The following is a 15,697-nucleotide window of genomic DNA, read 5'->3' on the forward strand; positions in this document are numbered from 1 at the left end:
ATCTGTGGGAGACACAAAGGGGGTCATTCTGACCCTGGCGGTCATTGACCGCCAGGGCCAACGACCACGGAAGCACCACCAACAGGCTGGCGGTGCTTCCTGGCCAATTCTGACCGCGGCGGTAAAGCCGCGGTCAGAAAAGGGGAACCAGCGGTTTCCCGCCGGTTTTCCCCTGGCCAAAGGAATCCTCCATGGCGGCGCTGCAAGCAGCGCCGCCATGGGGATTCCAACCCCCTTCCCGCCAGCCTGTTCCTGGCGGTGTAGGCTGGCGGGAACGGGTGTCGTGGGGCCCCTGGGGGCCCCTGCACTGCCCATGCCACTGGCATGGGCAGTGCAGGGGCCCCCTAACAGGGCCACAGCACGATTTTCAGTGTCTGCTTGGCAGACACTGAAAACCGCGACGAGTGCCACTGCACCCGTCGCACCTCAGCAAATCCGCTGGTTCCATTCGGAGCCGGCTTCATCTTTGCTGGGGCTTTCCCGCTGGGCCGGCGGGCAGCCTTTTGGCGGTCGCCCGCCGGCCCAGCGGGAAAGTCAGAATGACCGCCGCGGTCATTTGACCGCGGTGCGGTCTTTTGGCGGTCTCCGCCCAGCGGGCGGCACCCGCCGCCCGCCGGGGTCGGAATGACCCCCAAAGTGTCTGAAGAAAGAGCTACATTGAAATAATGAAGGACAAACAAGAAACGTGAAAATGGGATTAAATCCAAGTGAACTCTGGTTCTTGCAAGATTACAGGTAAAGCATTAGAAAGCACCTACAAGTTATATTTAAGATTTTAATATTTTTCTTAATTGGACCAATGCATGCCAGTGTGTGAAAATCATGTCTATCAAAAGTTGCCACATGCCAAAAAAGTAAAAATATCCAAGGAATTGTACCATGTACTACCCAAACTCAAAAAGAAATTGACATCACAGAATAATACAACAGAAAAAGTACATGACAGTGAAGACATCATCAGCAGTTGGACTCACCTGCCTTGGCGTAAGCCAGTGCTACTTCTGCTAGCCTCTGGCAGCTGGCCTCATTCTGGATCGTCCCATCCTCCCGGAGAACGCCTATAAAACACATACAGAGAATTCTGACCATTTTTTAAATATCAACCTCAAAAACTGCAAGCACTGCCTTGAGCTGACTGAGTTTTTGTGAGTCAGTGCCTTTGCGACAGTCTGCCTGTGGGTCTGTGCGAATGAGAGTCAGCCTGAGAGTCTGTGAGTTTGCGAGTCAGCCCGAGGGCCTGCGAGGACGAGTCAGCCCGAGGGCCTGCGAGGATGAAAGTCAGCCCGAGGGTCTGTTTGTGTGCCAGCAAAGATGCTAGTTTGTTTCAGCGCCAGCTAAGGCGCCAGTCTGCGGGTTTGAGTGTGCCCATTTGCGACTGGGGTTTGAATCTGCCAGTGTACAAGTGGATAGGAGTCTTCCCACGATGCAGGGCGTGGGTGAGAGTCTTGTCATGCTACAGAGTGACACCTGAAGCAATGATGTCTGGCACTCACCACAGTGTCCGTGGGATGTATATGGGCAAAGGCAGACATCACAAGCCACCAGGAGGTCAGGGAATGTTGAACGGATCTTCCGGACAGCCTGGATCGCTGGTGTGTCTTCAGAGTCAGCAGCAGAACCCCGGTCGTCCTAGAAATGGATATAACAATAACAGGTATTGGACAGGGGAGGACGCACATAGTGAAGTTAACAGAAAATCAGCAGATAGCAGCTGAAGGAGTGGGCAGAGTGTAACTAAAGACTAAAAAACACAAAGATCCTGGAAATGTAGATACATGTTGACCTCCGGAGTTCTTCAGTACATGTGGCGAGGCAGGCCAACTTGAAAAAAGTGCTGTGTGGTGTCTGAACAAGCCCCCAAAGGTTCCCCATTTTTGAGGGAGAGATACAGGGATTGTAGATTCGTCACAAGTCAAATATCTGCATATTCCAGAGGACTAGGAAGTTCAGCATCGAGTAGCGAGCAAGCCTCCCACCAGGGACCTCCCACCAGGCTATTACTAGGATCTTGGACTCTGGTGTGTAGGGAACGAGGGATACTAAATCGCTAATAATCCAGTCCTTAGATATTCCTATAGATCGTAAACGTGTGCTTAAACCCGATTTATTTAACTAAAGTGAACCACGGCTACGACTCATTGAATGTTGACAGTAAAATGAAAGTCCACGACTGCAACATGGTGCTCCCCGGGGACTAGAACCCATCAACTACACATATACCAGGCACAAGTGATACTTCTATTTTTCCGTGCCAAAATATAAGACCTCTTTTAGGAAGCTGTGAGATGTCCTGGCCACGACTCAAAGCCCATTATGATCTTCAGAACTTCAGATGCAAGACTATTGACAGGGGGGAAATAAACTACGAAGGTGATTGCCACATCTAATTTCCTATAATATATAAATGGGTGAATCCATGGAAAACAAGAAATCAGGGCTAGTGGAATTTGGCAGAGCTTTACTAGCCAGATGCCTGGCACTCCTGTACTGCAAATGTCCTGGACAAACCAGTTCAGGTGAATTATTGAACTCTTGCACTTTGAAAAGCTCAAAATGTTGCATTGGTACAGGGAGATGACATTTGATCTGTGTACATAAATATCCTCTTTTGGAGCCAAACCGAGAAAGCAAGAGCTTCGTTTTATCTGGCTGACCTTGGTCACTTTGCTCGGCACTCCAAAAATCAGTACACACTTCAGGCCATCGTCCACAAGGGGGCGCAACCTCTCTTCCAGCCTGTTGACTCCATACCTGGGGAAAAATAAAACAACGTCCTTGAGAAAATATTTTTTTTGTCAGAAAAATCATCAAGAGCCTCATACTGGTTTAAACTGCAAGAGTTAATTCATGTTCTCTGTTTGACATCTTATAACGTACAGTTCTCAGCTGAGGCAATACTTTGGTTTTTAGGAAAATTCTGTTTTTCATGTAGCACAAACCTAGCTGCTGAGTAATGGCAAATAACTTCTACATCACACGGGGATTTAAACATTGGATTCACACAAACAACACATATTTAAATGTGCATAGTTCGCATATTTACATTTTTTGGCACAGGCAGTTCAGAGGTGTCCGTGCTGAGTTACAACCAAGATTTCCCGGTTCTAAATTCGGCATCCTAGCCACTGGACCACATCATTCCCCTTTTGGCACAAATATTTGTATTCAAAGAAATGAATGAGACACTTAACGAATGATTTCAGGAATGTGTATTGTTGGTGCTTGCATGTGGTTTGTTTCCGTGGATGGAGACTACAAACTGGCCACTAAAAAATGTTAATTCAGTTGTGGTTCTGGACCGTATATCTTAAGTTCTAATAATTAGTCTTGCTTACTCCTAAGCGATCGTAATTGCATTCGGAAATTCCCTGTTGCAGGGTGAAATCCAAGAACCAGCAATATACTGTCTAACAACAGAACCAGTCCAAGAGGATCTTTGTCCTTTCATCCCCTCCTGAAATGGCACCCACACATAAGGCTGTGATCCCAAGATCCGGACAGGAGACTCTGACACCAATGACCATGGTTGGTAGTCGGGGCAGGGAGTGGGTAGAGCGGGCGGGGACAGAAGAAACTGAATCATACAACCAGCACACAGTCCAACTCACAAGATCCAGAGGAAAGGTTGTGCCTCAGAACCAACATATGAGATTCCAAATGACTCCCACACAAAACCAACCCAGGAGGTAAAAAAGTCATAAGACGAGAATTGGAGGTTCATCCTCAAGAAACATCATAAAAGGCAAAATCTCAAGAAACAGCCGAGGACGACATAGACACAGAAAAAGCCCTGGAGGGTTTCTAATCTCCACTTACATTATGGTCCAGCCCTTAGGCAGCAGTACAGGAATTTATAATACCTAAAATGGGCATGGAGTTAGGCACATCACAGAGTACCTGCACGGCAGAGTCCAAAGCCCTCGGACAGTGGCTCTCACCTGTGGTCCAGGGACCCCTAAGGGTCTGCAAAGCCTCAGGAGGTCTGCGACTGCTTAGAATATTAAACATTAACAGATTAATAAAGTGTAAGTAAAAAAAATAGTGAAATGTACAACTGATATTTTGAAAACATTAAATTAAATTAATATCTTCAGATTGGTTTGTTCTAGCTGTGCAGGTGTATCAAACAGAATATAGTATGGACGATGTAGGCTTCAATTGAATTTGGAAAGGTTCCAACTTTCCTATTTACATTTTTATTGTTTTTATTTCTATGTGTTTGCAAATGAAAAATGTGTTATTTCTGTATGTGTTTGATGAATGTTTGTTTCTGTATTTTGTGTATTGTTTTGTGGTTTAAATAGGTCGGGGTCCCTGGCTTTCAGTAATGACCCAGTGGGCTGACACCAGAGTCCAATAATGTTTCACTGGGGATCCCTGGATTCCAGCAATGATAAAGTCAGGGTCCACAGAAGTCAACAGGTTAGGAACCACTGCCAAAGATATGTCAAAACAACTGAACCAGCAGATGAAGGTCTGTCTCACAGAAACATTTCTAATTAACACAAATATTGGGTGCAGAATTAACAAGCTTTGGTAAATGCATTAGGTTTCGCCTGTGTGATTAACAATAAGTTGTTTTTTGTTGTAAGTTGTAGCTTTGTGAATAGCTGTGCAATGTAAGTTACTGGAAGTCTGTTCAAGTGTTATGACTTGGTTTTTAGAAAAGACAATAATTCCTCTCTAGAGCAGGCGCAGAAAGTTGTGCACCGTTAAAAGAGAGATGTGCAGCTTCTGGAAGGATACGCTAGCTCTTTTTCAGAATTTAGGAGTAAAGGCTGCGATCAAAGCGCTGCTTGTAAACTGCATTTATATTTTGGGTGTTGCTTTTATTTTTAAGCATGCAGTGATGAATGCAAACAGAGTGACAGAAAAGGGGTTCATATTTTAATGAAGTGTGTTGGGCAGATGCCATGCAAATATTAATGAAAATATAATAACTGGTGGCCGCCAGTTTTATGCGTAAATTGAGTAAATGCGTCCTGTTGAGGTGAGATAATATAAAGAACCGAGAATAAGATGTGAACGGAGTCTGTCTCCTCTGAGCAAACCTTAATTTGAACATTTGGTTGCCAGTGTGGCCCAGCACCACTTTTTGTTTACGGGTATGCTCCTTGTTTTTACTCTTCAGGCATTGACTGAGATGAAGAAGAAGAAAAAGAAAAAGAAACATAAGGGAACGAATGAGGAAGAGAAACATGAAAAAACATCTGAAAGAGAGAAATCAGGAATCTGAAAAAGATAACAATTCGGGGAGTGTGTGTTTGTGTAGGAAAGAGGCATAAGGATGATTTAAGACTACGCGTTCATAGCTCCGCTTCCGGGCACTTTTTCCAAATGAAGCTGGTTAGAAGCACGTTTCAGATGCGTGAAGCTAGGGGAAGGTTGCGTTGGGATAGGTACGCTAGTAGACATGCGTGCAGGCAGACGCATTCGTTAAAAGGAGTGGCCTTGCAGCTTATCATGTTGTAAGTGAAACAGAGAGAGATAAGGTAAAGGGCAGAGGGTACAAATATAATAAAATGCACCTGTTAACGTTAGGCAACTATATGTAAGCGTTGTTACATTATTTTAAACTGTAGTGCACAGTAATATCTTAAGGACTTTTCAACCCAACTTTTAAGAGTATATAAAGATAAAATGAGGCACTTCTGCAAGTGTTACAATGTAGCTGGCTGTATCTTGTGAAGAGATGTTATCAAGTCTTTTCCAAGTTAAGAACGTCTCCGCAGTGAATGACCTGTAACAGTGTGAAGTACTATTGATTAACATATGTTAAAGTGACGGCAGCAGTAAATTACTGTCAGAACATTTGAAAAGAAAGAGTTAGTGCTCGAAAAAGAATTTGTCTTAAATGTTAGTACTAGACCTATGTGATAATGCTGTGAATGTGTTGGGGAAGGGAAAGATGTAAACGACTAACGATCTTAAAATGCGGACATCTTTTAACACATCCAGAAGTTTGAGATACGTTTTTCTCATTTTGTTTTATTGTATTTTAGGCCGCATTGTTTGTCAGTGTGTGTGTTTTTTTTTTTAAAACAAATTGTAAGAGAATGTTTTAAAAATGTTCAAGCAAATGTTTGCTACAAAGTGTGCTATAAAGTGATTGTGGACTGAAAAGTAGTTAGCAAATATATATCAAGCATTTGTGGAGCAAAACAAAGTATTAAACCATAATTAAAGGAACAGTTAGAAGCTGGAAGGCTTTTCCGTAAACACAGAGCAAATCACATAGTTACTCAGTCTGTGAAGTATGGACCAGCCTTAAAGCTTATGCAGTTTTAAATAAACATGTGGGATATCCGTGATGTTGATTGCCAGAAAACGAGTAACTACAGCTAATAGAGAAGAATTCATTATTTAAAATAAGAAATCTGAGAAAGCCAAAAAAGAGAAATTGTTGGTGAACCCAAAGGACGCTTTAAATGCATGCAGTTAGAGCATTAGTTAAAAGGTGCCAGTTTGCTACTTATCACCAGGAGAAAAATGTGTGCTAAGACAAAGGGGGTTATTCTAACTTTGGAGGAGTGTTAATCTGTCCCAAAAGTGACGGTAAAGTGACGGATATACCACCAGCCGTATTACGAGTTCCATAGGATATAATGGACTCGTAATACGGCTGGTGGTAAATCCGTCACTTTTCCGTCACTTTTGGGACGGATTAACACCTCCTCCAAAGTTAGAATAACCCCCAAAGTGTTGAAATTAAAAAAAGGTAGGAGGAATAAAAGATTAAAGTCATAGTACTCCCTCGAATATATTTTGTAAAAAGAGTTATTTAACTAATAATGCTAACATTAGTTAAAACGAATCAGTGCGCCCCAAAAAATTAATAAATAATGCATCTCACTGACAGTCACAATGTATATTAACAGGATAAGATTATATTGAATAAACTGTTGCTCTGAAAGTACGCTTTAAATGCGTGCTGTCATGCGAACATTGGTTAAAGGAGCCGGCTTGAAAAGAAAGTAGGACAACATTAGTTCAATTAGTACATTTTAAATGCGTGCAGCCAGACGGGCTTGCTGCTTGTCACCAAGCTTGAAATGTGTGCTAAGATAAAGTGAAGGGGTCGGCTGGAAGAGAACAATTTTATTTATTAAAAAAATAGTCTGAGAAAGCCAAGAAACAGCTGTCTGAAAGCGCGCATTAAATGCGCGCATTCATCGTAGAAAGACAACAAAATGCTGTGAGAAAGCATGCTTTAAATGCCTGTAGTCTCCCGACAAAGCAAATAAAATGGTGTTTGAAGGCACGCTTTAAATCCGTGCAGCCAGGGCAAGTTAATGAAAGGTAAACAATGAATGCAGTGTGTGCAGCAGGCAAATTAAAGTAGTTCCACCCATCTAAGTGACAAGCGGCGGATGAGAATGAGCACTTGGGCCACGGGAGACTGATAAGAGAAACACACATAGAACAACAGGAAATAGAACACACATAACCAATGAAAAGAAGAAAAAGTAATGTGACAAGCACAAGGACCAATAAGAAAGGAAGTTGGATGCAAGTCCCTTTTAAGATATATTAAATACAATAGATTTCACAAGCGCTATGCAGGCAAAACCTAAGAATGTAGAAATAACATGAGGCCTGAAAATGAGCATGAAATGTATTTATTTTCCCTTGTGAACTATCTTAGGAGCTGAAAAACACAAGCCAACAGTAATTGGTAGTCTTCAGTTAAATACATCATTGAGCACCTATTTTACTTGTTTTGTCATAAGTAAGTTGGGCGAGAAATGTATTATGAATAACTGCTGAAACTTGTTTAGTAACTTTAACAATCAACCTTCCTATGAAATATATATATATATCTTCTAACCTTCACACATTCATAAGTTCATCTAATGAATAACTTGTTAGTAATATCACAAAATCTGTTTCTTTATGAATAGACTGGACAGCAAAGAGCATATGGGAAAGGAAATATGAATTGCAAGTAAGCAATACACTAACCCTGAACTTTTTCTCACTTGTTTCTTGAAATGGTGAGAACCGGCTTCCTGTAGATAGTTTAGTTGCAGTGTTGGAACAAAATAAATAAAATGCTTCATAGCTGATTTGCTGCAGGGATTCATCATCAGAAGCTGTCCTGTTCTCATGAAGACATCAAAATTGATTGGTCGAACAAGTGTTGGAGACGAAGAAAGAAAACACAAGTTTAAAAATTGTGTGTTCCTAGATTAATGTGAGAATGCTTTTCAAGGACTGCTATCAGGAAAATGCTACTCAGCGAGGTTTTAGTAGAGAAGCTTTAGAAACATGGGTTCATTCAGCAGGAACTCTCTCCTTCATTCTGATACTCTGGGATTTCTCTCAGACAGTCTTGGAGACACTACTCAGACTCACTTTGAGCTGCTTTATTTGACACTTCGATTGAAATTCAAGATTCTTGCCTGACACTTACTTGCTCTAAACTCTGAGTTTCTAAATCTTTTCACTTCTTTGATTTACAAACTCTTTGTGATTTCTTCTAGCTAATTGATTGGTCTGGTTTATAGACCCATCCTCCAGAGTAGATTAGGGAAATTAAATTGTATGGAACATGCTACTTGCATTGTTCTGTGTAACGTTGATTTATTGTCCTTTGATACAAGATTTATAAAATTCTGTCAAAGATGAGAAACAAAGAAAATTGAAAATAAAGATATTAAACCTTCTTCTAACTCTCATTGTTGACTCAAAGAATTGTTAATTGTTTGGATTGCAGTTTCTCCCTGTCTCATGCTACCCCTCCAAAGTTCATTGCCTGGGGTCCAGAGGAAATCTTTAAATTATTTCATGCCAGCATTACCCGCTGTAGCACAGGGCAGGAGGGTCCAGATTCTCACCCTCAAAGAACCTGCACAGGAGGCTGAACTCTCAGAAGCAGGATACGATGTTAAATACCAAACATCACCCCTCGAAGGTGCAACCCAAGAAAAGTGCAGGAGTACCTAAACCTTAAAACCGCTACTTTAGGGTCTAAACCGATCCAAGAGCTCAACTGAAAATGCGAATATGAGAGACTGAATGCCTTGAACTGGCAGAGTTTGCAAAAAGAGCAGTGAAGATGCAAGGAGATGAGAATTCTACACATGGAATATAAAAGACCTTTACGAGCAAGCCTGTTTTACATCTGTGAAGCTAACTGCTGCCATCATGATCTGTGAGCATCTTTTACAGACGTGTGTCTAGAGAAACAGTTATTGATTGTTAGACTTTTCATCCTTGGCGTGGTCTCCCTTAACTTTTTGCCTCTGTTCCCCAGGTTTTTGATGTGTGCTGGACTCTAGTTTTGCTGTTTTTGTTACTCTGGGCACGTTACCACTGCTAACCAGTGCTAAAGTGCAAGTGCTCCTTTACAAAATGTGTATGTGATTGGTTTATCTGTGATTGGCATATCTGATTTACCAGTAAGTCCCTAGTAAAGTGCACTAGAGGTGCCAGGGCCTGTAAATCAAATGCTACTAGCGGGCCTGCAGCACTGGTTGTGCCACCCACATAAGTAGCTCTGTAATCATGACTCAGACCTGCCATTGCAGTGTCTGTGTGTGCAGTTTTACCTGTACATTCGACTTGGCAAGTGTACCCACTTGCCAGGCCTAAACCTTCCCTTTTCTTACATGTCAGACACCCCTAGGGTAGGTCCTAGGTAGCCCCAAGGGCAGGGTGCAGTGTATGGTTAAGGTAGGGCATTTAGTAATGTGTTTTATATGTCCTGACAGTAAAATATTACTAAATTCGTTTTTCACTGTTGCAAGGCCAGTCCCTCTCATAGGTTAACATGGGGGCTACCTTTAAATCTGATTAAAGTGTAGATTCCCTTTGGGAGCGGATTGACATGTGGAGTTTGGGGTCTCTGAGCTCACAATTTAAAAATATATCTTTTAGTAAAGTTGATTTTGAGATTGTGCGTTTGAAAATGCCACTTTTAGAAAGTGAGCATTTTCTTGCTTATACCATTTCTGCGACTCTGCCTGTTTGTGGATTCCCTGTCTGGGTCAGTTTGACAGTTGGGCTGGTTGCACCTCACACTAGACAGTGACACAAAGGGAGCTGGGGTGTAGCCCGCATATCCTGATGAGCCATCTGTGCTAGGAGGGAGGGGAGGAGTGGTCATTCACACCTGAAAGGGCTGTGCCTGCCCTCACACAATGCAGTCTCCAACCCCCTGGTGAGTGTCTGGGGCCTGGCCTGGGCAAGGCAGGATTTCACATTCCAAAGAGACTTTATTTTGAAGTAGGCCTACTTCAAAGGAGAAACTGGGTATAAGAAGGGCACCCAAAACCACAGACTTTAGAAATACTTCTGGAACCAAGAGGAACCTCTACCTGGAGAAGAGCTGAATAGCTGAGGAAGAGGTGCTGCCCTGCCTGTGACTGTGCTTTATGGAGATTTCCTGCAGTGCTGCTTCTGCCAGAGTAAGAGGGCAAAGACTGGGCTTTGTGTGCCTTCCATCTTGTGAAGAAATCTCCAAGGGCTTGATTTAGAGCTTGCCTCCTGTTGTTTGAAGTCTCAGGGACAGCAAAGACTTCTCTCTGCCAGCACCCATGGAGTCTCTGGAGAGACTCCTGCTCTGACAAGTGGTGCCCTATCCAGTCCTTGGGCTCTTGAAAGGAAAGCTGGTGGAAATCCAAGGAAATCGACTTCGGACGACTTTGGACCGACGCCGCTGCTGAATCCGGTGACACCGCCTGCACCCGACACCGTGACCTTCGCTGGAACGCAACGCTCTTCGCAGGCCCAACGCTGGGGCAGCCCCGCTGAAGTCCGCGACTCCGTGGAAGTCGCCGCACCACGTCGTGACCGACACTGCTCGAAGTGCACGGATTCAATGTTTCGCACAGACGCCGCAATCCCCGACTTCGCGCATCGGCTTGTTTTCCCTCTTCACCAAAGGTACTGTACTAGGGGGTCTACGCGACTCCGTGTCTGGCGCCGCTGGTGTCGGCTTGTTGGGAACCACTCCGTCACGACGCCGTGTTAACACCTCATCGAAGCATTTTTGTTTCTAAGCGCTATTTTTGAGTTTAATCTTTAAAAATTCATAACTTGACTTGTGTATGTCAGATTTTTGTCGTTTTGGTCTTGTTTTGTTTAGATAAATATTTCCTATTTTTCTAAACTGGTGTTGTGTCGTTTTGTAGTGTTTTCATTGAGTTACTGTGTGTGTTGGTACAAATACTTTACACCTAGCACTCTGAAGTTAAGCCTACTGCTCTGCCAAGCTACCAAGGGGGTAAGCAGGGGTTAGTTGAGGGTGATTCTCTTTTACCCTGACTAGAGTGAGGGTCCTTGCTTGAACAGGGGGTAACCTGACTGTCAACCAAATACCCCATTTCTAACATTGATCATGACCCCAAACTATCTAACTCTTCAGTGCTCATTGAGTGGTCTAGAAAATGGGTTGGTACTTACACATGCCCACAGTTAGATCTATCTAGAGTACCCGTAACATCGGACACAGGTAAAAGTCAGCCCAATCTGCACTTGGCCGTGAAGATCTTTACAAAAATAAGGAAATGCTGGTGAGAAATCTGTTATTCCAGGTCCAATACTCATCTGTAATTTCTCATTTCACTCAATGATTTCAGCTGCTTTCTCTGAGTGAAAGTCTATAGAGCTGCACTGTACCTGCGTGTCTCATAATTCCAATGGGGCCAATAACTTACATTTGCTCTATGGGAATTAAGTGGCCACTTGTCATGAGGGCTCTACTCAGCACTTTCAATCTGACTGCAGCTAGGACAAACAGACTGAACACAGAGTACGATGAGAAAAGACACAGAGAGATGGTAACACCTCTTCCTACAGGCGATCACTGCTCTAGCCCTCAAGTAAGAAATCAATGGAAGTTAATGCTCCAAGAACACTTCACTACAAAACATTTCTCACATATGAAAACAGCTCTAAACATTGGTGACTGGATGGCTGCCAATGTGCAGAATGACAACAGAATGAAAAAACAGAATGTCACTAGTGAAAGAGAGATGTAGAGCACAGTTCTATCTTGTGAAGTAGATTCCTCTTTATTACGTACCTGGCTTGTCCGGGGAGGCTTGCAATGTGTTCCACTGCATCTGGGCTGTCTCTGAAAATGATACAAAGGAAGCAAACACTGTCAAAGCAGGTAAAGATGGAAATTATAGGCCGCTGACTGGGACATTACCATGCTACAGGCCAGAAAGGGCAAAGAGTACAGGGGTAAATTGCGAGAAAGAGCAGCTGATCATTTTAAATTTGCACAGAATCACATTACAACTTCATTCTAAATAGATGATCACAGGCATTAACATCTGCTCTATTATGTTGTGATAAATGGGTTCGTGTCACTTTCTCTATGTGTTTAAAGAAACAAGCGAGTGTGCCCACCAAAATCAAACTGCAAGATAGGTAAAATATTTAATTCTATCAACATTTTACATTTCTGGTCAAAATAAACTATTTCCCATCATCACATACCAAAAATGGTCTCCATACCTTTTAACTCAGTTGGTACAGACATATTGCAAAGTATCTGCTGAAGAAGAATCAACTGCTCTGTTACACAGGTTTCAATATACCCAAGCTATAAATATGTGATTTACATTGCCACACTGTAGACGTGCCAGCCTGCAGCCATCTCTCCTCACGTGAATAGCTGTCAGTTCCAGAGTTCAGCCATCTAGATGGATATATGAAGGAAAAAAGGGGCAGAACATTTTGGAATTCTCTGCATCTGCCAGGGAACTGTGAAATGGCCTTTTTTAGGGGCAGTTTGAAAAGAATGCCTTTCTTGGTCATCCTTTCTTGGCCTCGTGGGATTTCTTGTAGGTTTTAAAGGTGATGACTCTTTGTGCCTGCACTCTGATGTGGTTTCTCTGGGCAAGGGGACAAGTGGGTTCAGGTCATTAACATAAAGGATGCCTTCTGCCACTTTCCCTGTGAAACTTGCTAGGCCTGAAAGCAAACCTTGCAAGGCTTAAGATATACTCTACGAAATATTGGTGTATTTAACAGCAACTGGTGCAGGATACTTAAGGATGGATATTACGTACTCCTGTAAATAAACTTTATAATTTCAAGACTTAAGGAAGAAAAACACAGAAGGAAGAATTCACTGCTATAGCTGGAGAGCATTCCAAGCCTTTTTGTTGAATTGAGATACTGCAAATAAATTTGATTCATGACTAACCACTAAACCATCAGGTTTGGCCCCCATTTACATCCTAGCCAGAGCCTGCTTTTGACAAACATGCTTGAGCTGGGGATTTGGCTCCTAAAAGCAGTGTGTGGCAAAGCATTCTGTGAATCTAGAGAGTACTTGAATTCCAAGTAGGTTGGAAACAGTTGTCTATGCAATCTGTTGTGGGTTAATGGACTCTACTGTAGGACTTTAATCCCAAGGATTAGAGAGCGGAGGGGATTGGGCAAAGTTCCAAAGTCTGCAAAAGGCACTTTTTTAAGTATACCACAGAAGTACTCTCATGGAATACTCTGTATAGTATTTAGGACTCGGCTCACTTAAGTACTTGTAGCTACTGAAAAATGTGTAAGTATCCTTGAGGAAAACATAACTGAAGTTTACCAGTCCCTCATGTCAACCACATGAACTCACAGGTCAATCATGTTTATTACTATCTCCATGCATATTTTCACATTTGCTCATAAGCCATAGACATTAATGCAACTTTTTCACCCTGATCGTTTCTTAAAAGATTTTTCTTTTTGCCATAGCTTTCCATGTCTTTATTTGATTTCTTCATTTTGTAATTACTTTTGCTAGAAGTGGTTTCATCATTTTAAATTCTTTATTTCGTATTGTAATTTTTTCTAGTTAGTTTAGTGACTAGCATTTACACATTGCCTCTGATGCTTGCCTTAATGCTCAGGACAAGCTACCAACAGTGAGATACGTTGCACTCACTGAAGCCTTTTTGTCTCAAATGGTCTTCTTGATTTGGCAGTCTCAGAAATAAGCTACAGGTCACATCAAGACGGACATCTCTCTCCCAATGCCTGCAGTGTGATTTCCCAGACACATGGAAACACTTTCAGTGTGTGAAACGCACTACACAAAACAAACAAGAACCAAAAGATAAACTTAACATTTCAGACTTCATTCAGACAAATGTTTATATCTTAGAAAGTATATCCACGTTACTACCCGAGGCGCCATAATTTTATTTGGTTCACTGGGTGCCGGGGCAATATTTCATGCACAAACAAATATATGATGGAGTTCTGTGAACATTTCTTAGTTAGGGCTTTCTCAATAATAACGTTGCATTTTCATTTAGAAAGTCAGCCCCGAGGCATTGAAACCAAACACATTTACCAACACACAAACCTAAATTCCGAACAGCTTTTTTGAGAAACGCAAATGCAGAAGTTTTCAAGATTATGGATAATTAGCAGAGTCCTCTTGGAAGCACAGTCTGTACATAACTATTTACCCATATTCTCCTGTTTTGCTCCAGTTAAGTAAACAAGAATGCATGGTGGTAAGCCTCTGAACACAGTTAAAATGCAGAATTAAAATTTTGTGTGAAAATGTAGTGCTTCCGGCGGGTTTTCTCTTACATGGGTAAACCATCCTCCCGTTCAAGACTGTGAGGTCAGGATGGCTTTGTGCTACATATACAAACAGAACAGATGATGGATGGAATGCAGAGCAAATCAAACAGATCTGGGTTTAATCCATCAGTTTTTTGCTCACCATGTCATTCCAGAGTGGACCCTGCCAAATGCAAATCAGTCTTGACCCTGCTCCACACGAGAACAGTCCAGCCCGAAACGCCAGGCCAAGTCCTCCCTTTCCCTATTTTGTGGTGTTGGTATGTGCACACTAAGTTGCTAGGGTATGCCCAGATGTAGGTCTCCTGCTCGCTGCACCACTGGATTCAAGGTAGCCTGGCTGATGAGTGGTGATATCCTGAAACCGGTCCCAGGATGCTTGTTTCCGGTCCAGGGAGGAACTGGCTTGGCAGTTTGGGCTGGACTGTTCCCAGGGGGAGCAGTCATGACTGATTTGTATATGGCTGGGTTCAAACTGGGGTGATGTAGCGAGCAAAATAACAATGAATTAAACCCAGATCTGTGACTGGGGGTGAGTGTTTGAAAAATTTCAGTACTCCGTCCATCATTTTATTTTGTGGTGTTGCTCTGTTCTGCATATACTCATTGGGTTATAAAATAATCAGATTGCAGCCCACCCTTTGTCACCCAGAAAGTGAATGTTTTCTTTATTTTTAAATCAGAGTTACTCTGCAGAGAATATTAATGAGCATAAAATTGGAAACCACTTCCATTTCTTTTTAAATTGCTGTTGTGTATACTGTCATTCTTTAATATCATTACTCACCTTGTTTCTCTGACTGCTCTACATCGACTAGTCCGCAAAAAAGTAGAACAACTCTGGTTATGCTATAGTTTCTCAAACTCCATCAACAACTCATCCTCTTCTTGAGATTACAACTTTGACCGTTCGCAGAAAGCAAATGCAGCTCAGAATGACCAACATGTCAGAGAGACAGGGAGTTTGCATCCGAACTCTGCAACATTCTCAGGCACCCCAGGTCCACTCCGCCATCCAATTCTAAATCAGCCTAGGCTCCACCTAACCTATAATGAATACTGACATGGCATTAAGTTGACTCGATTTTACAGTTTGTCATCATGGACAACTGAAGGTCACCTCTGGATGAAACTAGGGTTGGTACTTTAGCAG

The 15,697-nt window shown here is 42.5% G+C and overlaps 1 protein-coding gene across 5 annotated transcripts in view; it reads right to left on the bottom strand.

Moving 5' to 3' along the window:
- The window catches only part of ALAD (aminolevulinate dehydratase), a 136,844-nt gene that overhangs the window by 31,290 nt on the left and 89,857 nt on the right, over nt 1-15,697 (bottom strand). For all 5 annotated transcript variants that reach the window (XM_069241404.1, XM_069241402.1, XM_069241403.1 and 2 more), the window contains exons 3-6: nt 12,029-12,079; nt 2,655-2,751; nt 1,494-1,629; nt 975-1,058 (exon numbers count right to left, since the gene is read on the bottom strand). In XM_069241404.1, the coding sequence (XP_069097505.1) occupies nt 975-1,058; nt 1,494-1,629; nt 2,655-2,751; nt 12,029-12,079 (368 nt within the window). The remainder of the gene's footprint in view (nt 1-974; nt 1,059-1,493; nt 1,630-2,654; nt 2,752-12,028; nt 12,080-15,697) is intronic.

Source organism: Pleurodeles waltl, chromosome 6, assembly GCF_031143425.1.
Source record: "Pleurodeles waltl isolate 20211129_DDA chromosome 6, aPleWal1.hap1.20221129, whole genome shotgun sequence".
Taxonomy (NCBI): Eukaryota; Metazoa; Chordata; class Amphibia; order Caudata; family Salamandridae; genus Pleurodeles; species Pleurodeles waltl.